A 22,636-nucleotide genomic window follows, 5' to 3' on the forward strand; every position below is an offset into this window, starting at 1 on the left:
CTGTTGGGCATAATCCATCTCTGGCTCCTTCCTTCTGTTGCCCCTTTTACCCTTCCCTGTCTTCTCCCCCTTGTTTCTCTCACCCGCCCTCGCTGTCTCTCACTCCCTCCCTCCTCTTTCCTTCGTGTCTTGCCCTAACGTATTTTCATTTGGGCTGTGAAAGTTGCTGTTTGAATAGGCATATTTGTCCTGCTTAATAGCATACCTCCTCGCTCACTATGTGATTTAGCTCCTTGGCCTTATCTCGTGCAAACACAACCACTTCTCTCTATATCTGGGGGCTTCTCACACTCTCTCTCTCTTTCTTTCCCAGTTTTTTTTTTCTCCTCTCGCGTGGCTCTCTTTCCACCCACACCTCTGGCCGTTGCAACGCCCCACGGCTTTATCGAAATAACGCAAAAAGGTGGCAACCATGCCTTTTGTATGACAAGATATGATAACTGTAGCGTTTTGCCATTACACCGGTGTGGGCCGCTGTTAACCATTTATCTAATGAACAGCAGGTAGCTGGATGCAAAGATTCATGAATCTTCTTGAAGTTTGAAAAAACCCTGCAGCTCCAGTATTTGGTTTTCACGGTCAAGACAAAGACACAGTCCTTGTTCTTCAAACAGTTTACTGGGAAGAAATCTGAACCAATGCCAGTAAGAAGCATATTGCATGTGTACCAGCTGGTTGAGCCAACAAGTGGTTTGAGGATTTGAAATGTGTGCAGTTGTACTTCACTAACTGCTGCGGCTTTACAAAGACTTAATTCCTTTCCCTGTGAGATTTCTTTGCACTAATCTGACTTCATTTTACAATTACAATTTATCGAACAATATGAGGTGTTCAAGGTTGACCTTTAGGAAAAAAATCTATGGAGGAGGAGAGGAGAAAAATGCTGTCCTCAGCTCTTGAAAATCATCACCAAGGTTACACTCTCAGAGGATTCACTGGTAACTGTGAATGTGATTGAATGTTAGGGGCGCTGCACGAACAAAACGTCTATGGATAGTGGTTAAAAGGTATTGTTTTGAAACACAAGCGCAGTAGCTATTTGGGTTATTACAATGATAAACTTTGTATTGAATGCACCTTTTCTCAGATAATAAATTTCATTCACCATTTTATACTAGTTTTTATTTGTATAACCATGAGTATTAACACTTCTCTGAGAAAAAAATGTTTTCAATTCTAATGAATGCTATACCCTTGTTATAATCTGTGCCTGGATGCCATCTTATCCATCTTTTATCTACCACAGTGTTGTTTACTAGACAGTATGTGTGGTTTTTCTCAACTCAAATGTCAGTGGTTTTGCAACAGGAAACTCTTTCTGTGTCTCAAATATCACTGAGCCAAACTTGGACCCATTCCCCAGGAGAGAGACACTTCCAAAACCCAATTACATTGTTCTTCTAAACCATCAGTCAGCCATTGCGTGCATCTGCATGAACTGAGGAAACAAGCCAGACTGTTGTTCTGTAGATTGAAAGAACACACCGCATGTTTCGTCTTTCATGAACTAGAAGAGGGAACATTTTATTTGGAGCCTCTTTTGTAGTTTGTTGTTCAACATTTTCTAAACATATCCGAGTGACCTTAGACACACCTCCGGTCTCAGCACTTCTGCTTGTGTAGTTTCTCGACATTTTAGGCACAGCTGTCTCAGAATGAGGATTAACAGATGTAATAAACACAGACAATGCGCAAATGTCGAAACACGCAGGAAAAAAAATCTACATACAGACAATCGATGCGTGCACACACACACACAGGCAGTCATACAACGACACACTCAGACATCCTCTCACACTGTGACTTGCTCTCACGCATATGCACACACTTTTACTGTTTCAGGCAACACACAAATAAACACTTATCCTTGCAGAATTCTTATGTAAGGAGATTTACGTAATCAATGTCTGAGACTGTGGCAGTACTGTCAGTCTTTGTCTGGCCTGTGGATGGGGAGCACTGGGAATTGTAGCAGCATTGTAGCACTCTTAAGGCAGTGAGAAATGGGACCCGATCTTCTTTAGCTTAATTGGTCTGATCTTAGTTACGTGTGTGTGTGTGTGTGTGTGTGTGTATGTGTGTGCATAGGTGATATTTTGTGTCTGCATCCACTTGTATGAGAGAGTTTAAATGAAAATATTCTGAAGATATTTTGTCTTGTATAATGTTAAAAGGAGTTCTTGGATTTGAGTTTTTTTTTCGTGCCCTTTTAAAAGTTCCCTTCTAAAATAAATATTTAGCATCAATGACCAGGTAAAATATATTAAAATACTCTCAGTTAAGAGCAGGGCAGTAGTTTATGGCCATGACCATGTTAACTAAAGTTCATGTTTCATTTGTCAGAATATTGCAGGTGAAAGTGCATGTTTTTGTCTGTTGCCTTGACTATGTTGTGTGTGAGAAAAGGCAGGTCCCAACAGGTTAAGTATAACTGACTATACCTAACCGGTACAGTCATTGTTTTGAATGAAAACCTACAAACTCTCAGCCCTCCATTGACTGTTTGTCATGATTGTTAATTAAATCTTTAAATAATCTGCTCTTGAAAGACATGGAAATATGACACCGTGACTTGACACAATCATTATTTGACCACTTATTTATGGTAATAAAAGTGTGCAGTTAGAAAAATGTGCAAACAAATCCTGCAATGCAAGGCACATAACCTAATATATTTAAATGAACTAAATATGTTGTTTTACATTTTTCCTGTAAGATCACCCAAACAAATACATTAATATAAAATATAAAAGAATTTTTTCCAGCGGGCCATTTTGTTATTGTGTGCTCTCTAAGTTTTAGGAATTGCCTGTTAGATACCAGAACCTATCTCCTGTAACCTATAAAACCATCCTAGGATAATTTGTTGCAGTCCTTTTCACTTCTCATAGCAGTCTGCGCTGCTGTTCATTTGGAATAATACTGAGACCTACATTTCCAATCATTCTGAGTGCAGTTATTCAGTAGCACCAAAGTTAAATCAGCTTTGTTGTCACCTACACAAATAGATCAAAGTAAAGGTGCTATGATGTGAGCATGAATAAACCACTTGCATGCAAACATGTTCTTATGGTAATGGTTTGGTGAAAGCATTCGGTGTTCAGGGATAGGATAGGGATTAAGTGACACATGTGCTACAATAAAATCCTATTTATGATCAGTCAGTTAATGATTATTGTGTGTGTGCGTGTGTGTGTGTAGTGTTGTCATGGGTGTGAACTGTACATGTCTGCAGCTCAGTGTCAGTGTCTGCAAGAAGGTCCAGAATCCACTCCTGCAATCTCATCTCTTAACTGTTGTCAGGGATTGTTTATTCACATCCAGCGTTCTCTATTTCCCAGCACCCCGTATTTGCATGTTTGTGTCACTGTGCTGCAGGTACGCTGTGTGTGGGTGTCCGTGTTTGGCACAGAGCTGTTTCACTGTATGCCAGCTCACTAGTGTGATTTTTCTCGGGGACAAGGCTAGGTCATGTTTGTACTTGTTAGTTTCGGGAAGCCGGCTGTGAGTGTGTGCCAAGGTGTGACTCTGGGTAATTTAGTATGTTAGCCTGTCTCTCTTACTGTGTCTGTCTCTGTCGTTGTTTCCTATATGTCCGTTTCTATCTGCGTGTAAAAGCAGGATAATGACATTTTCCCAGCTACCACCTGTTTTGTTTTATAAATACAGATGACATTTAAGGTTTTCGAAACATCCAAAAGGACGTGAGAGGTTCTTTTTAATAACATTTTGATAATATTTTAACATTACCAAAAGCACTATTGAAATCATTGTTTCCCGATATCCACTATATCATATACACTGCATATGAATCATAGCATCATGGCATGTGAGTGCCACTAGCAGCAATGTAATGATTTTTCACATTATATGTGAGTGTGGAACTTCAAACCTTGAACAGTTAACAATTGTATCTGATTTACTCGAACAATGTAGAAACACAAGTACATCCATTTTGTCCAGGTTCTGAGCCAAAAATATATTTTAAAAGACACTCAACGTTGAAAAGTGAAGAGCCTCTTTGAGGTTGAACTGTTGCACTTCCCTCATGTTATTAAACTTCCATTAATTTACATATTTGGCCACCTGGGTGCAGAAACAGCAGGAACAAGCTGTATGCACAACAATGACACATTAACAGCTTATAAAGTTGTTGTGGTAAAGGTGTTCGCAAACAGTTGCCTATTTATATCCAGCAGACACAGAGAAACGTTATTCATTTGGAGTCGTGTTTCTTACCAGCTGGTGAATGCAAGTCCGACATTCACTTTTCTTTTAGCTCCGTTTTGGTCTCCACCAGTTCTTGGGGTAGTGTGTGCTACTTGTGTACTCGGGGAGAGAGTGTAATGTGTGTTTCTGTGTCAGACTGTTTGCTCGTATCAAGGACAGAGGTGGTGTATGTGAGATTTGTTGTGGACATATGTTTATTTATGTTGCTCTGCATTCGTGTCAAAATGTCAGCCAGGATTAACGTCAATGAGTTAGCGAGTGTTTTAAGCACACTGGGGGTGACTGAGTGTGTGTGTCTGTGATAGCTTAGATGGCCTTGAGTGTCAGTGAATTTTTACGTCAGACTATCTGTTTGGATTAATGTCTTTATTCAAGTCTTTTTTTTGAATGCATGTGTATGACAACTGTGTTGTTTCTATTTTCATCTTTCTTTCTTTGTGCCCTTGTGTGGCAGCATGAGTGGGCTCTTTTGCATGTGTTCATATAGAGTACCACTCAAAAGTTTGGACACACTTTCTCATTCAAGTGAATGGGAAGGTGTGTCCAAACTTTTGTGCATGTGTGCCACAGCTCAGTAAATTGGTAGATTAGTACACAAGGATCTGTTACCAGGCTCAGAGCCATGTGTCTCCCTGCTGTTCATTAGACTGTCTCTCCATCTGGCTATGTGTCTGTCTGCTTGGCTAATAGGCTTTATGGCTTGTTGGCTGCTTGGATCACAGTATCTGTGGGTGCTTGAAAGCCTGAAAATGTCTTAAATTGCCCAAATGAAAACGTCTTCAATACAGTTTAGGCCTTATTTTTCCCTATGCGGTTTCTTTATTCAGGAGGAGTAACGGGGAAGAGGACTGGTAGTTCAATAAACATCTTTTTAATCGTATCTGCATTGCTATGCAATCACACTCAATGTCCCTTAACAATTCCCTGGTGGCCTTTTGTTTATATTGCCAATGTACAGTTTCAAATTTTTAATTTAGCTGTGTTATAAGAGAAATAGGCTGCTTTTGTTAGCTTTGATTGGTATCATTTAAAAAAGTCTGGCCTTAAAAATGGGTTTCTTAAGCTTGCAGATAACCAGAAATGGATGAAAGCATGGCTACCTTGATGATTGTGTGTCTCAGTGCGACCTGTTTGAGTGGATGAATGGATGGAAGTATGAAAGTAGTCTCCTCCTGTCTTTGTTGCTGTCTGAATGTCCAAATAGTTTGCGAGGCTGGCTGGCAGGCTGTCTGTCTGGCACTTGCCCAGAAGCATTACTCCTCAGTCCCAGTTTCCTGTGTGAATATTTAATGAGGGCGGCGTGCATGCTAATAGGCCTGCTGTAATTACCTCTTCCTCAGCTCTATCCCCATTTCTCAGACCGCAGCCGCCCAATGCCAATGTTATTTTTAGATGGCAGTAATGATAACTCTCCCACGTCACAAACATCCCCCGCACGGCAGAATCAAACTCTCCCCTGTCTCTTTTTCTCCCCTGCATTTCCGTTCTAACCCTCATTTGTTCTCCTGTTTGGTCATTTTTTTCTGTGTCTCTCCCCCACTTTTTTTTTTTTCTCTATATCATCAGCTCATTCCTCTTCTCTGCCCACTCTTTTCTAATCCCCTCTTTCTCTCTTTCATCTCCTCTGTGGAAAATGGGATATCAACAAACATTCATCCTGCCTTGCTCTGGTTTCTCTTTTGCTTCCGCCAACCCACCCCCTCCGCCCCCCCATCTCTCCCTACCTTTATCCTTCTCTCCCACCCCTTGGCCACCCTCATGTGCTTTTACTTTCGTTCTTACTCACTTTTCTCCCTTCCTCATTCCTCTGTACCCCTCTGTCTCATGTTTTCCCTGCCTTTGTCATAGCCTGTTCCTTCTTTTCCCAATGAAGTTTTAGCAGCTGTGTCAATGTGTCAACCTGAGCGATGACATATTTTTTTCTCCTCATACCACTCCCTCCATGTTTCTCACTCCCCTTTCTTCTATTCCCTGTCTGTCTTATCTTTCCTTCTTTCATTCTTCCTTCCTTTCCGTCGTTCCTCACCTCAAAGACTGAACCTCAATATCCGACTGGGCTTTATTAGTATGACATTCATGGCTGCAAAGCCCTTTATCCCAGTCTGGCCCCCCACCTCTCTTTGACTTGCTCTCTCTGTAGATGTCTTTTCTTGCACACACACTCACAAAAACCACACACGCTGACAGAGTAACAGGCAACTAAACACCTACACACACACACACACACACACACACATACACACCTCATTTCCAACATTGGCGGTGATTTTCAGACCCTCTGATCTGCCTCTTTTCTTCATCTAGCAACTTTTCACTTCATTCACCTCTTCTCTCACTCTCTGCCCCTTCTCTGTCTCTCCATCCATGCAGTCATTCATCCCACTTTTAAATCTGCCTGTCTCACTTCTCCTCTCCCTTTTTGCTGGCCTTTTTCTCTTCTTTTTGCGCTCTTCTTCTTAACAAGCGCTCAGGTTCCATTAGGGTTCCAGTCAAAATAAAGACAGCCCTGTGTAATTCAAAAGAGGAAGAAAAGAAAAAGTAAATAAAGATGGATCGAAGGAATGAAAGGGGGGGGGGGGGGGGAAGCTTGCCAGAAACTGGAGTAGGTCAAAGTATCGTGTTCTTTATTATCTCCCCTATTCACTTTTTCTTTCTGTTTCTCAATTTCCTCTCCTTTCTCTGCCTCTCTCTCTCTCTTTCTCTCACGTTATCCAGGCCTCCAGAGGGATCTGCTTTAGAGCAGCATGAAAATCAATCACTCCCTCCATCCCGTCCACCCCTCTTTCATCTTGTCGTGACGTGTTTTTTGGAGTGTGTGGGGCTGGTTCTTTCAACCTTCCTCTTTTGTGCTCTCCCTTGTTCTTTTTGGGAGGCTCAATCCCATCCACTTTAAAAACAAATCACTTGGTATTTGCGTAAGGTGGGGTGCTAAAACAAAGCCCCAATTTGGCCTCCCTATGCACCCCTGCAAACGTTTGGCTCAATGATCTGCACAGTCACTGTGGTGCGAGAGGGTGGGCGTCTAATTCGGGTTGCCCATGTTTTTTGAGGTGTGTCCTTTTCAGTGACTGATTGGCCATCTGGAAATCGGGCAGATGCCACAAGGGCTGCCTGACTATGGGCTGCTTGGGCCGCTCAGAATGGGTCATTGCATTGATTAAAATAAACAAACAAACAAATAAATAAAATAAAATAATAATAATTTTGTCTTTGATGATTTTGATTCAAAAAGTTTTACGCATGGAGCCCAAAACATTTGAGATTGGCCATATTATACCTTTTTTAACAAGACTAGGTCAAAACCTTGTATATGGCTGGACTGACTGTGTATGGTCAATGTATGAAATTGCGGCCAGTTTGATTGTATTTATTTATTTAGCAGGACAGTGTATAGTTTTAACATAAATGATGCACTGCACCAGAGTTAGCTCAAAGCTAATTTACATCTGCAGTCTCCCACAAACAAAACATACAACAGCACAACAAACAGTACAAAGCAAAAAACACACAGAACACATTATACAAAATACAAAGCTACACACAATAGCACATCACATTACAGGGATAGTCTGTGATAATGTCTGTAAGGTGAATCCCTGGATAGTAAATGTTAATCTGCAATTTTCTGTATTGGTCTCAGTAATATTTACTGAATGAAATGACATGGTTAGACTACATTTGAGTGAAAAAAAGGTTATAAATGCAGTTGCAAGAACAATACTTTCCACTCATACCTTGGGATGTTTGATTTGAAAGAGAACAGATTTTACTTCTAATTATAACTATTCTAATTATTATTAACTCCCCCTGCTCTTTCATCTGTTTCACGCAGAACACAATGTCTTGTTTTTCACTGTATTGAGTGTTTTGTCAGTGATGGTTATTTGGGGTGTTTTAACTGTGCTTTAACTCCCTCATGCCTCCCTCATAGAGGCTTATCACCGCCCAGATACTGTTGCAGTCAAATCAAACGCACCTGCAGAGCGGTTGCCCTACAATACACTGATATAACAGCTACATGAGTCTACCTGCAAGACTTCTGCTGTTCATCATTTGTGATGTGAAAACATCAGAGAAATAAAAAAAAACTTGCATCATGGTGTTGGTTCAGTTATAAAATACCACAGTGATAACGTTGGTTAGGTATCGTAAACATGGCGTAACCCCAGATTCACAGAGTAAGGGCTTAGCCATAGCAGTCGCTATTTCAGTATGTTTTCAGTTCTTGAAATTTAATTGTAACATTTAGGTCGGCTAAAGTCTTGTCCAGCGTTTGGTTGAACTAAAAGACCCTCTAAGGAGTTGGATGTTCAGTTTTTCCATTAAGTTCATTTTGTTTCAATGGTTTTAAGCCTGTTTTTAGTTAGCGAAAATTAGCATTAGCATGGGCATTATCACGGTTAACCACAGACTGCAAATACACCGTACTAACCAAGCTAGTAGCTAGCGTTAGGGTCGGCTCCATGCTCTCGTCCAAATATGGTCACTTCTTATCACTTCTGGCTCCAAAAATTCCAGATGGCGACGGTCAAAATACCAAACTCGAGGCTTCAATACACGAGTATTGAATTATTCTTGAAACATGTCAGCACCGAGGCAGGCGTAGGTAGGGTCATTTACTGTGTTGCTTCAGCTAGCAGCACTGATGTTAGCATGGGCGTCGACATGGACATTGAATTTGTGGCGGAGCCAGACCAGGGAGACAAACAAGACAATGAGGGAAACAAACAAGAGGAAGAAGCCTAAGAATCAGACTTGGACACTGGACTTGTGGCAGAAACTGACGATAAACAACAAAAAGCCTTAGGAAGTGGATTACCTGAGCCAGAGGCAACTGAAGCAGTAGGGGGGAGCGGAGCAGCGGGTGTAAGTGTGACTTCACAGGATGGTCAATACGACTTTTTCAGGTGCCCAAATTCCGAGAGAATTATTTTTCAAGTTTCACCCACATCAGTCAGCTGACGGACGGAGAAAGAGATGCTAAAGAACCTGGACAATGTGATTGACAAGGTTGCAGAGAAAAGCAAACTCCTTTGTAAGTTAGCTTGTTAACTACATGAAGGCAAGACACATTTATTTATTATTATACCATTATACTGTGGCTGTGCAGTGCTCTTTTCATGTTCTGATGAAGCTATTGTTATATGCATTGTGGCTGTGAATTGCTCTTCTCATGTGTGGTTGGAGCTATTGCATTGTTATGTACAGTGTGCCTTAATGTCGAGTCTATGTATTTGTGCTGAATGTGCCTTTAGTGGAGCGTATCATGTCGTACCACCTATGCTCTGCCAATCTCAGATTGCATTAACTAGTTGTCGGCATATATCAGTGACTGTAGCGATTATAGTTTGTCGTTTGAGTGTGTGTTCTGTGTTCTGTATGGTTTTATCTCAAGCTTTTTATATTAACATTTGAGTGGGGTCGGTGTTGGGTTTGAAAATAGGGCCGGTCTGCTGCAAATTCCAGGGCCACTTTTTGATCCTGGTCCGTCACTGGAGTCCTTTTTAATTCTAAGAGTGGGTGCCTGTTCTGCCGGGATGGTAATCCAATCTGTTGTCCTGTTTAAAAGACTAAATTAACCCCCGTCTAACCTCCAGCCCTCCTCTGTCTGTCTCGGTCTGTCTTGTTCCCTCGAGCAGTGGAGGGGAGGGAGGGAAAGAGGAGGAGAAGATTGTGAGGGAGACAGACTCACAGGATTTCAAACCATGTTATTGTGTTGCAGAGGGGTTTAAGTGCGTGTGAACATGTTTTTTTCTGTGCCTCTATCCTTGTGAGAACCAGTCTGAGCTCTTCTCCTTGAGACCGAGGACATCTCAGTCAAGTGAGGTTAGTTTGGCCAGAAACTCATTAACCGGGATGATTCAGTCAAATCACAAAAAAAAGTATTTTCTCATTTAGCTCTAGAGATATCTTGCTATAATTCGGGTTTTATTTGCTCAGATTTTAAGATATCCATCTCTGAGATTTCTGCCTCCAACTCAACACAACGGAGGTGAATGGAATTGTGTTTGTGATGCTCACAGTAACTATTTGTTGTGGATTATCCACAGTCACTGGGACACCCTCTCTGGAAAGAGGTGTTAAATAGAAATGGACTGCCTTTATATAATGCCTTTACCCTTTACAATGTGCCTTTCGTTCCCCCATGCACGTGTGCAATTATACACACTTATAGCAATGGAGCTGCCATACAAGGTAATAGCCTCACCATCAGGAGCAAATGGAGTTCACTATCTTGCTCAAGGACACTTGACATGTGGACAGGAGGAGCTGGAGATCAAACCGTCAACACTGCGATTAACGCATGACTCTGCCTCTTGAATTTTTAAAATGTCATTTTTTGATGCTGTGAGCACCACATAAGAAATTCCATTCTAGGGCTGTGGTGATTAGTCGATTAATTGATTGACAGAAAATTAATCAGCCGCTATTTTGATGATCAAATAATTGTGTCTGTCATTTTTCAAGCAAAAGGGCCAAATATTCATTGGTTCCAGCTTCTCAAATGTGAGGATTTGCTACTTTTCTTTGCCTTTATGGGACAGTAAATAAAAAATCTTTAGGTTTTGGACTGTTTTACTGTTGGTTAGGCAAAACAAGCAAATTGATGACATCACCGTGGACTCTCATGAACTGTGAATACCCTTTTCCCCCACAATTTTTAACATTTTACAGACTAAAAGATAAATCAAGAAAATAATCGGCAGAGAAATCAATGATGAAAACAAGCATTAGTTACAGTCCCGGTTCATTCAACTGCAAAATAAAGGGTAAGAGCTAGAACTCTAAGAGACTGATATTTTAAAACAGAGTGATCTGCCAAAAGGGGTAAGTGAAAAAACATGTCTAATTTAGCTAAAATGACCCTTTAATGTGGGATGAGTACTGTATAGGCACTACAGGGTTTCTATTAGTGTTAGAAATGGCTTTAGATTAGTCGGTTTAAAATTAAAAACACTTAAGAATGAGGCTTGATAGATTAGGTGTAGGGAATTATCATCAATATAAAGCTGTCATAAGCTTAAAAATAATATGACAAGGCATCATTTTATTTTGTGCGTCATTCCATCCCCAAAACGCGCACATAAATAGCCATAGGGACACAAAAGACTTCTTTTTTTCCCTTTCGGAAATGAAAGCGGAGGCAAAATAGAATACCCTATACACTCCCATAAATGCTCAAGGCGATGGAAGATTTATTTGTAAGACACAGTGCCAAACCCCCAGGAGCTTTCATCATATTAAAATTCTATAATATGTTTTGTTGTATTTGCCAATCCCTCCCCAACACACACACACACACATAAATGCACACACACACATGCCCCCTGTATTTCCAGCACTGTTCAATTTGTTATTCTAAAAATGCAACCGAATATATGCTTTTCTGTTGGCAGCTTTTTTATTCCCTGCTATTCACAGGAATTTCACTCCTCCTTTCCTTCCTTCTCTCTCCTCCTCCTTACCTCTTCCTACCCCTTCCTCTGTCTTTTTTTTTTTTTTTTTTTTTTCTTGTCAGTCCCCACGAGTCGTATCTAAAATGTCCGTTGGGGATTCTGCGCTTTCATTAAAGTCATTATGCAATCGCCCGTGTTCCCTCCTTTCCTCAGTCATTTGCTCCTTCCTTCCCAGCCCTCTCTTCCTCTCTCCTTCTCTTCTGCCGTACTCTCACGCTCTCAGCTGTCTGTCAAATGCTGTAAGAAAAAATACAGGAGATTAATATATTTATTCCCCCCTTTTCTCCTCTCTCCTTTCTCTTTTTTTGCCTCAGTCTCCCTCATTTCTCTTTTACTTTCTTGCTTCAGTTTCTCCCTCTCATCTGTTACTATCATTCTCATCTGTCTGGCAGCCTCTCAGATGCTTCTGTCTCTTTCTCTTTTCTCTCTACCCCCCACTTCTACTCCCTCATAATCTCTCCATCTTCTCTATTACTATCTACCTTTCCCTCCCGGTGCACGACTTGCCTTCATAACATGGGATGTGCATGTAAATCCTTTACTATTCTCTGCAGATTAAGCGGCGACGCAACATCCCCACCTCTGTTTTCTATCTGTTATCCATACCTCCTTTGATCTCACCATGAATTACCTCTTTCTCTGGCTGTCTTTCTTCCCATTTTCACCCCCCATACCTGCTACTTTGATTTTTCCTGGCTCTTCACTGTATTCTGCTTCGCCGTCCCTCGTCTGTGCTTCCTCCTCCCTTTCAACTAACTTTGTTTCTCATCGTCTTTTAATCCCCCTCTTCTCCCCTTCGGTTTCTTCCCCTCTTTTAATCCCTCACTCTCCTCTCTGTCATTCGTTCAGTTTCTGCAGGCTTCATCTGTACTTTCCCTTCATCTTCCTGCTAACCACCCCCCTTCTCCTTAAAATCTATAAAAAGCCCTCTGAGTGTATTAGAATAGTTCGGTTTTGGCTTCCTTTCTCTCTTCTGTAAGTCTTGCTTCCTCTTCACCCCCTCCTCCTCCCATTATAACAGTATGCGTGCTGTATATATATCATCGTGCCCTTGGTGTTGTCCCAGATCTGAATGGGACCCCTGGGGGACCACACCTCCTAACAGCCTAATGAATTCAGGGCCCAACATGAATATTTCAAACTCTGCCTTGTTCCTGTTTACTTAATGACAGAGCTAATTCAAATGGCTCCATTGATTAAAAATTCATTTTATTTGTTAGATGCTTGCCTTTATTTATTCCTACCACTGCCTACATAAACAGCCGGAGTGTGAATGTGTGTGTGCGTGTGTGTCTGTGCGGCTGTTTGTGGGGAGTTGAGACACTTACCGACAAGTGGAGGCTTGCTTTGTGCTTCTTGCGATCCCCTCTGAGTGGGAAACATGTGTTGTGCGGAATAAAAAAAAAAAGAGCATACGTGCATGTTGTGTACGTCTGTGTGTGACTGTTTGCATGGCCTAATTTTCCCGTTGTTTAGATTTTTCCCATCTTTTCTCCAGAGGCCTCACTATCACAGTAGGACAACTTCCTTTATCACAGAGAGAGAACACAGAAACCATACCGCTCTAATACAGTCAGACCTCCTTTATTCCATCTTCTCTCGCCTGTCTGTCATTTATTCCAATGATTGCTGCTATTCCACCTTCTCTGCCCTGCTGTCTCTGTATCTCCTTCCTGTTTTTGTTTCTTCTCCCCCTATCTTCCTTTCTTTTATCCTGAGAAACAAGCCTGTGTTTATTCCTTATATCTATTTTGAGTGTGTTTGTCTCTTCAGGTCAGTGCAAGTCCACAACACTGCGCTTTCACTCTTCCTGACGGCGATCATAATTGGAATGATTAACACCCAAATTATGTTGTTTTTATTTTATTTTATTTGATTACATTTTTTGTGAACAAGGATGACGTGTGTTTCGGCCAGGGGCTGGACTGTTAACCATCAGATTCTTTTAAAAATGTACTTCTAAACAGACTGTTTCCATGCATTTCTTTCTTGAATGTGAGAGCTACACATTGCTTAAAAAAATGTGAAAATTGGAGAAGGAAGGAAGGATTTGGATTTGATTTACCCTACAATCTGCACATGAATATTCCAACCACTTGAATATCTCAAACCAAAATGAGCATCATATCAGATACCTATTACCATTATTACAGGCCTACATGATGGAAAATCCTCAAAACCCATAATACGATGACAATTTCAAATTTCCAAATCATTGAGCTAACAGTCAGTTTGAAAAGTTGACTCACTCACGAGATACGTCAGATTAAATTAGGAAATAAACACTGAATCTAAAATGTTGTTTTATGGAAGCTGTGGTAACTTAGTTGCCAATGTATGACATGATCGGAAAAAAGGCTGGATCAGTTATAAAACTCGCCTCAGTTGTTGTCACTGTTTGTTGGACTGCTAGACCGATAAAATATAAAACTTTCTGGCTATTTAACACAAGACTGGGCTAGTTTGGAGGCACAACTAAGCTATCATTGGTGACAGTTTATCTGGCCACAGTGCAATGCAAAGTACGTTCTCTGTATATACGCTCTGCTCATATTGTGTCCACATAACTTGGAACTCATGTGGACATTTACACACCTTGTTTTCCTGGCTCAGCATGAGAGGATGTTTGTGCCACTGCTTCAGCTTCAACCCCTTTTACCGGTAAAAAAAAAATTATATATATATATATCCATTATTGGTCTTGTCTCCGTTCCGTTCACTGACAACAACTCACAAACTGCTCAAAGTGGAGAATTATTCAGGGCTGAAGAAAAAAATCTTCAGGACAACAGCCATGAATGTCCAGGCCAGGCGATGGCCATGGTTTGGGCAGGTGTGTGCATGCGTGCTTTTCCCCAAAGACAGCTGACAGCTGATCACAAGCCTTCTGTGCTGATGCATGTCTTCCTTTCGGTCTTCTGTTCTTCATCTCTCCACTGATCTTGCCCTTTTCTGACTTTCCACGCATACCTCCTCTCTGATCCTCCTCTTTGTGTCGTTTACACTCTCCATCTTGCCTGCTCCTCTCTATCCTTTATCCCTTTCTACCTCTCCCAGATGTCGGGTGGGGGGGGGTGAGAAATCTTGTTTCATTTGATTTCTTCCTCATCTAATCTCGTCACAAGTCCCTGGCAAGTGAGGAAGAGAAAAGGAGCGTGTGGAAAATGGAAAATGGGAAATGGGGCCTTTATTCATGTAGTTCTCGTTTTCTTCTTCTTATGTGCCGTTTTTTTTGCCAGAAGGGCGAGATTGTCGCACATATCTGAGAGGAGAACAGAGTGGGGGGAAAACACAGCGGAGAAGCGCGGGATGGCACAGAACAGCGGGGAACAGAGTGGAAGAGAGAGTCAGAAAGTGATTTTTTTTTTTTTTTGAAGGGTTGTCAGGCCGTGTCGAGTCAGAGAAAAGAAGGGACAAGAGGAGAAAGGAAGAATGCAGAGGTGTCAAATCTGTTTATCTCCCCTAAAGAAAGTGACAGTCGTTTACCAGCTAAAAATCCATTGCTGCACTTCTCTCCGACTCTCTAGCCTCTGCCTCTTATTCTGTCTTTCACTCTATTTCCCTCCCTCCCCCCCCCCCCCCTCCCCTAGAGCGTGCTTTCAGAAGTGGCCTCGCCAATTTACTGTAACTCTCCATCATCTTTTCTCTCTTTCCCTCGTTTTTTCCTTTTTCATCTCTCTGCATTTCCTTTCTCAATCAAATATACATGGGCTTTCGCTGGCCTCCCTCTCTTTCTCTCTCTTTCAGAAATTCTCTCATGTTTTCTTCCACCACTGTCACGGCATTTTATCTTGACATTTGAAAACCGAGGAGCTCTCTCTCCAAGAAAAATGTCTCAATTGTACACATGATGTTGGGCTTATTCATGTGCTTGAGTGTGTGTTATACTCTGCCTTTATTCAAGAATGTGTGTAGGCCTTTCCATTTCATGTGGTAAGTATTCTGATGCCCTCAGGCGTTGCTCACAATCACACCATTCATATTGTCTGCATGCTGTTGTCAACTTCGACAATCATTTGTGTGTGTATGTCTGTATTTGTGTGCGTGTGTTTTTACGTGTGGACACGGCATTCCAAGATTGCTCATCTGTGGACAAGGATAAATAATTGATTACACTTAGCTGCCATTGTTTCCAACATGACATGTGATGGATGCTGCGCTGGGGGCAGCGTGTGTGTATATATGTGTGTGCTCTCTAAAAGATTAATTATCACTGGAAGGTTGCTGCCCTATTGCCAAATGCCAAATGTTTTGTTCTGCTCTACTCCAGGTTAATTGGCTGATTGAAGTACAAGACTCCTACTAATGTGTGTGAACGAGTTTGTGTGTACGTGTGTCTTCTGCTACACTTATGCTATGCTAGAGAGGGACACGATTTTACACTAAAACCAGGAAAAGCAGCGCTAGGAGTGATAATGAGGGTAAATCCTGTTACATGTGTGCAGACACACTGTTCTTAAAGGATATTTCCAGTTTATTACAACTCAGGTCTTATTTTTGTGGTATGGGCTTTTTCCACTGGCTATAACATTATGCTCATTAAAGAAAAAGTTGAAATCTGAGAGCAAGCTAAAAGTTTAACCAGATTATCTAAACCACTTTGAGGTAAAAACCAAAAGTCAGCAATGCTTCATTGTACAGAAAAACAGTGTGTGCATAACTATGGCAAGTATGGAAGAGGAACTGAAAGTCCATCTGTCAACTGGATGTTTACAATGGACAGTTTAGATAATTTTTTTTATTGCTTTCACTACATTCACTTTGGTGAACCTGGGTGGTTGTTTAAAACCTGTGATCATTAAACTGTATTTGAAGGCTGGCAAACTGGAGAGAGAGAGAGGTTGTGGCCAATTCACATAGAAAGTGTTTACTCACAGAACAGATACATTTCCATTTTATTAAATGTATCAATCCACACCCAATCCGAGACAGTCTTGTGGAGACACCCTGCAATTTTTTACGCTTCGAGTCTGTTTCTATTGTGTTTAGTGAAGTGTAATCTGAGCAGGCAGCTGTTTAAATCACACAAATATCCTGCTGTATATGTAACTTATTAACCAAATCAATGAATCAATAAATACAAATACTGTCAATTTCCTCCCATGGAGCTGACATGCAAACTATTTTGGTTCAGTAAATTTTTGCTGTCATTCAGCCTGGTGAAGGCAATTTGGCGGCTCGCTGTCCTCTCAGCTCCCCAGGAGCTGCAGTCGACGGAAGGCTGCTTCTCTGGACAGAGATGCTGAATGTAGGTGAGTGAGAAGTGGGGAGACGGCAGAGAGGCGAAGAGTGTGGACGGACTGTTGTTCTCACTTGAGATGAAAATTTTTTTCTGCTCGTGAAAGCCTAATGTGTGAGTGGAACAGAAGTGACTCTACAGCTGGCATCGCTCTGAATTCTCGTTCGGTTGTTGCCTTGGCAATGCACCATGAATTTAGGGTGCAGAGCTTCTGAAGGATCATGAAGGTAGGGGTGCATTTGTTTGGGTGTTTCAAATATAAACAGTCTTTCTCCAGGATGATTGACTCTACCCAAGCGGGGCTGAAAAATGAAGCCAATGCGGAAGTGCCAAAAACTGCAGTTCCTCGAATGGCCACTTGAGGCTGGCTCCAAAAGCGAGTCAATCACCATAGACCCCCATGTTAAAATGCCCAACTTTACAGCAGAAATAAACATGTTTACTGCCTGCTACAAAAAATGGTTTTGGTCTCTATAGCTAATTTCCCCATTCATGATAACTATACAGGAGGTGAACTTTTATTATAACTCACCCGTTTAAATTTTAGTAAGCCGTAAAGTTATGCATAATTAAGGATGTGGCCGCTTTGAGTGACAGGTGTGCTAAGTAGCTAAGTGGCTAGTTTCAGCAACTAGGCTTCATTCGGCCGGCCTCAGCTCCACTTCTTTGCTCATTTTGGATTAACCGGGAGTTAGGCGGAGTCAAGCCCACTTTGAGCTTCAAAACCGCTCTTCAGGTACTAATGGGTGATGTTACGGTGGCTATGTCCATATTTTTCACACTCCATGACTCTACCTTTTTAAAGGACGACTCCATCCGTGTTTTTTCTGGGTTTTTCAAGTGGAAATTCCCACTTAGCCTCATAAAAAACCATGACGTGGGTTAGAGCACTGATGCACCTGCCCTCTCTAATAACACAAACACCATTCGCAGACAGTGTCTTCTTAACGTACTCGCTTGCTAGAGTACAAAAAAATTTCCAGATATACTATGAGCGACTATGAGATGTTTATAAATGCACCAGATGAAGTAGAGGAACAGACAGCTGCTCAGTGCTCTAGAGGAGAGAGCCGGGAGCAAAGCCGGAGCTTTGGGACAATAACACTCATGAGTCACACCAGATTCTGCTCTGATCTGGAACCGTTTACTGGCGGGAGGAAAACTCAGATTTTATTTTTTAAACTTTGAGCAGCAGCAACAGTCAGTGCTCAGTCTGTCTCTGGGACTACTGGCTATGCAGGCTAGGGGATTTATTATGGTTTATATGTTGCAACGTCATCATGCAGAAACCTACATCAGGTCACAAGGGAAAAAGTTTTTAGAAGGGATTTGGACAACAGTGGATTATTAAAGATGCAGTGTGTAGGCTTTAGTGGCATCTAGAAGTGAGGTTGCAGATTGTAACCAACTGAATACCCCACCATCCCCCTCCCCTTCCAAGCATGTAGAAGAACCTACGGTGGCTGCAAAAAGTGCAAAAGGCCCTCTCTAAAGCTATTGTTTGGTTTGTCCATTATGGGCTACTGTAGAAACATGGCAGCGCAACATGGTGGGCTCCGTGGAAGAGTACCTGCTCCCTATGTAGATATAAAGGGCTCATTCTAAGGTAACGAAAACACAACAATTTTTATTTTCATGGGATTATACACTAATTAAAACGAATATTATATTCCATTTCCTTTCTGCTAGAAGCCACTATATTCTACACTCTGCACCTTTAAATCCAGAGGGAGGCAGTAATTCAATAAGGATGCCAACTGCCATAAATCCTGAAGAAGTTTTTGAAGGCCTTGGGAAAATGGCATTTTGACACTAAAATATACATACTTTGACCAAAAATTGAATTTTCTGATTTGAATAAATATGGAACATTAGTGACTGATATAAAAACCTCAACCCCCCACCCCCCAAAAATAATGGACCTGCCGCTTAAATGTAATTTAAAAGTTACATTTTAAGTAAAAATAAGCTAAAATAAGACAGGAGACTAACAATTACAGTGCAGCTACCGTGCAGTACAAGATATGAATCAAAAGCCTCAAATTTGATTTAATAAAAGGCAACGGCAAACAGAAAATTCTTCAGCCTTGATTTAAAAGAGCTGAGAGTTGGAGCGCGCCTCAAATTTTCTAGGAGTTTGTTCCAGATATGCGGTTCATAAAAACTGAACACTGCTTCTCTATGTTTACTTTTGACTCTGAGGACAGAAGGCAGACTAGTCCCAGACGACCTCAGAGGTCTGGACGGGTTCATAATGCAGCTGCAGATCAGAAATGTATTTTGGCCATTAAACCATTCTACATTCAACGTAAGAGCGGCACAGATGGATGACGCGAGCTGATGACATGCCTTTGTTTTCATATACTTTTTCTATTTACATTGTAGCGCTATGATTCACCATGCATTCAATGCATAATCTGACAGCCTCAAATTGTTATTGTGCAGTCTGACACAGATTGTGACCAAGATTTTATTATAGGCATCTTGCACAATGTGTCATGCAATGAACTTCGTGAACAATCGTTTTTGTCACACAGTCTAAAGGAGCCTTAACATGGTGAGTACGATGTCATAATCGATACAAATGATCCCAAAAGTATGGAAATCAGACTTAAGTTGTAGTAAATCAGAATTATCCCTTAAGTACAAAATGCAAGATCTCCTACAAAAGACAGTCTGATAGGAGCCAGACACTGACACAGTTGGCTCTCAGGACTGTTGGTTAAAGAGTATCACAGCTGACCTTAGCATTGGAAACACTGTAGGCAACACCGTTCTTCCACTGAAATGTCACGTAAGCATGAAAAGAATGCGCAAAAAGCTCTGGACATGTGTGCACATGCTCATTGTGTGTGTGTGTGTAGGAGTGCTTAAAAGAGAAATGGAGATATAGTGTGCCCTTTCAAGTGTATACAGTGTGTGTGTGTGTGTGTGTGTGTGTGTGTGTGTTTGTGCGTGCATACGTGCGTGCGTGCGTGCGTGCGTGTCTGTGTAAGCCTGTGGATCAGAGTGCTGGTTAAATGAGAGGGGTAATGCTGTAGCTTTGTCAGAGCGACGAGGGGCCTAACTCAGCATTAGTCCGACTGATCTCCATTTGTTCCACCCGTGTAGAGAGAGTCAGAGAGAGAGAGAAAAGGAGGGAAAGAGGGACACAGAGGCAGCGTGATGAATTACATAACCATTTGGGAGTTTGGATGGGGCAGAAAAGATGGAAAGGAAGAGAAAAGATGGAGGGAGGCACATAGACAGAGAAAAAAAGAGGAATGAGACAAATTGGAAAGTTTAAAACTGGGTCCACACTAAACCGGCTGAATTTGAAAATATCGTGTATGTGTGAAAACGACATGTTCACACTAACGTTTTCAAGTGGTTTTCTTTAAAGCACTCTCCGTACATACAAAGGCTGGGATTACTTTAAAGTCAGTGTCAGTGAGTCTCAAGTAAGCGGATCGGTTGATCCAACACCTATCGGGAAGCGTATTCAAAACGGAGAAGAAAAAAAAAAGGACATAAACGCACTACTCAAAATTCATAGTGTGTAATAGAAACAGCCACTCAAACCCCGGTTTCGCAAGGAACGAGGGCCAAAACACAGAGAAAAAGATATGTTTTCGATTGAGCTGTTTTAGTGCGAATGTACTCTTACTGAAGGGAAGAAGTAATTTTAAAGGAGAGGAAAAATGATAGTAAAGAAAAGATAGAGAGGGGAGTGTAGCACTCTGAGGCCTTGTTACTCGGGTATCTCCCTCCCTCTCTCTTCTTCTCTCTTTCTCCACCATTGCAGTCCTTTGATCTGAGCTCATGGCAAATTTAGAGATGTGGTTTAGCCCTAACCTTTCGTCATCTCTCTCTCTCTCTCTCTCTCGTACATGGACGCACACACATTAAGAGGCACATACATACGCACTGATAACTCTCTCTCCCTTTCTAGCTTTGTCTCTGTTTCTCCCTCTTGCACACACACATACACACCCACAGCACAAATCCATGCATTCACATGGCTTCATGCTGTTATAATTTGGGTTCCGCGTGAGTGGGTGCATGACGATGACAGCTAGAGGACAGCATGTAAGTGCTGGCACCCAGTCCTCAGCTTGAGACAACGTCATAGACCCGAACCCTGCCTATCTGCCTAACCAGCACCACATCACATTATAACCAAATCTCAAATGTCTAACACTGACGCCTCAGGCTTTTTTTCTAGATGTAATTATCATACACTACAAATCTCACTCCTGCACTTGCTGTGCCACCGAAATGGATTCTTTGAAAAAAAAATTACCCATTTATGTTTCTTTTCAACAGGCTCAAAGACTGTAATCTGTTTTCTGGAATGAAAAAATGTTATGCAGTCAAAAACCAAGAATGCATGAAAGGTAGTAATTAAGAAATCAAAAAGGACTTATGAAGTTGTACAGCACATGATGTTATCAACAGACCAATATCACATTAAAGGAAAAAAAAAACATGTAGGAAGTTGAAAAACATTGTCACAAACTGAAGCGCAAATAGAAAAATTACATAGTGAATAAAAAACTGAATAATACTAACAAGAATAGGGCATCAAAACTCAAAAAGTAGAAGAGGTTCTTCAGATGCAAAAAGGGAAGACGTGGTGAGAGAAAGTTTGTAAGAGGCTATTTTCCCTCTTACTCACCTTCCTGAATGGCTTCTTGCCTTTTTATGTCTCAAAGATTACATGGTCTGTAATTGTGAGATGGTCTGATGACTAAAAGGTTCACTCAGTCTTTTAACACGTTGGCACCTTTTAGAAAATGAAATAAATGGATAATTTTATTTGCAACTGAAGAGCAAAAACCTCTTCATTGTCAATATGTGCAAAAGCACACATGAAATAATTGTTGCTGTCTTCTTTTTTGCAGAGAAGGAAACGACAAGAGCAACTATCAGTAAAAAATCTGAATACTAACTTCACTATAAGATGGTGCTCTTCCATAAATCAACTCGCTCAGCGCCGTGAGACCTTCTTGCTCTGAGGAGGTATCAGCATTATCAGTGCATCTACATTTGCACAGTTAATGTGAAATGTAATGCCCTGTCCCATAGGGATTATTAAGTTTATTCAGTTATCCTAATTCAGACTGCTGTTGAATCTGACTGTGCATTTCTTTTACCAAATTTTAAGTTGACAACATATTGTAAAATACATCTACGTAATGGATCTTTGGCATTTAGCCAGACAGGACAAAATGACACGAGGTATAGTAAAAAGAGAAAGAGAAAGCTGGCTTTACGCTATTTGAATCGGTCATTATGATCACATGGACCACTAGATCTCCAGCACACCCACTTCAATAATTTTTTGATGGAAATTATAATTTCCCACTGCAAGTGTAAACAAAATGAAAAGCTATATAGTATTTAAATCTAATGAAAACTATAAGAGGCCTATTGTACAGCACATGTTTTGTCAAATGTAATGCTACATTTGAAGGTGATTGCTTGCTCACGGGGACCTCAGTGGTATTTTAAGGATGCAAGAGCATTACTCGCTCAGTTCCCTCTATTTAACCAAACAACAGGGTATGACAACTCTTCTGGCACACTACTAAGAGTATAGACAATCTAGTTAAAGTCAATACATTAGAAGCAAACGTATTGGCCAACCGTCCAGATCCTTTAAAACTGACTTGAATTCACCAAAAGTAATTACTCTGATTCTCCAAGATCCTCGGTACAGCGTTCCAGG

The 22,636-nt window shown here is 41.2% G+C and overlaps 1 protein-coding gene across 2 annotated transcripts in view; it reads left to right on the top strand.

Moving 5' to 3' along the window:
• Window positions 1-22,636, top strand: part of cadm4 (cell adhesion molecule 4) — a 154,737-nt gene that overhangs the window by 35,198 nt on the left and 96,903 nt on the right. The window contains exon 1 of one of the 2 annotated variants that reach the window (XM_042424824.1): window positions 9,206-9,265. The exons of the other annotated variant lie outside the window; for it this stretch is intronic. Within the exon in view, the coding sequence (XP_042280758.1) occupies window positions 9,208-9,265 (58 nt within the window). The 5' untranslated portion in view covers window positions 9,206-9,207. Of the gene's footprint in view, window positions 1-9,205; window positions 9,266-22,636 lie in introns of those variants that run through there. 2 annotated transcript variants of the gene reach the window in all.

The sequence above is a fragment of the Thunnus maccoyii genome, chromosome 10, assembly GCF_910596095.1.
Source record: "Thunnus maccoyii chromosome 10, fThuMac1.1, whole genome shotgun sequence".
Classification (NCBI taxonomy): Eukaryota; Metazoa; Chordata; class Actinopteri; order Scombriformes; family Scombridae; genus Thunnus; species Thunnus maccoyii.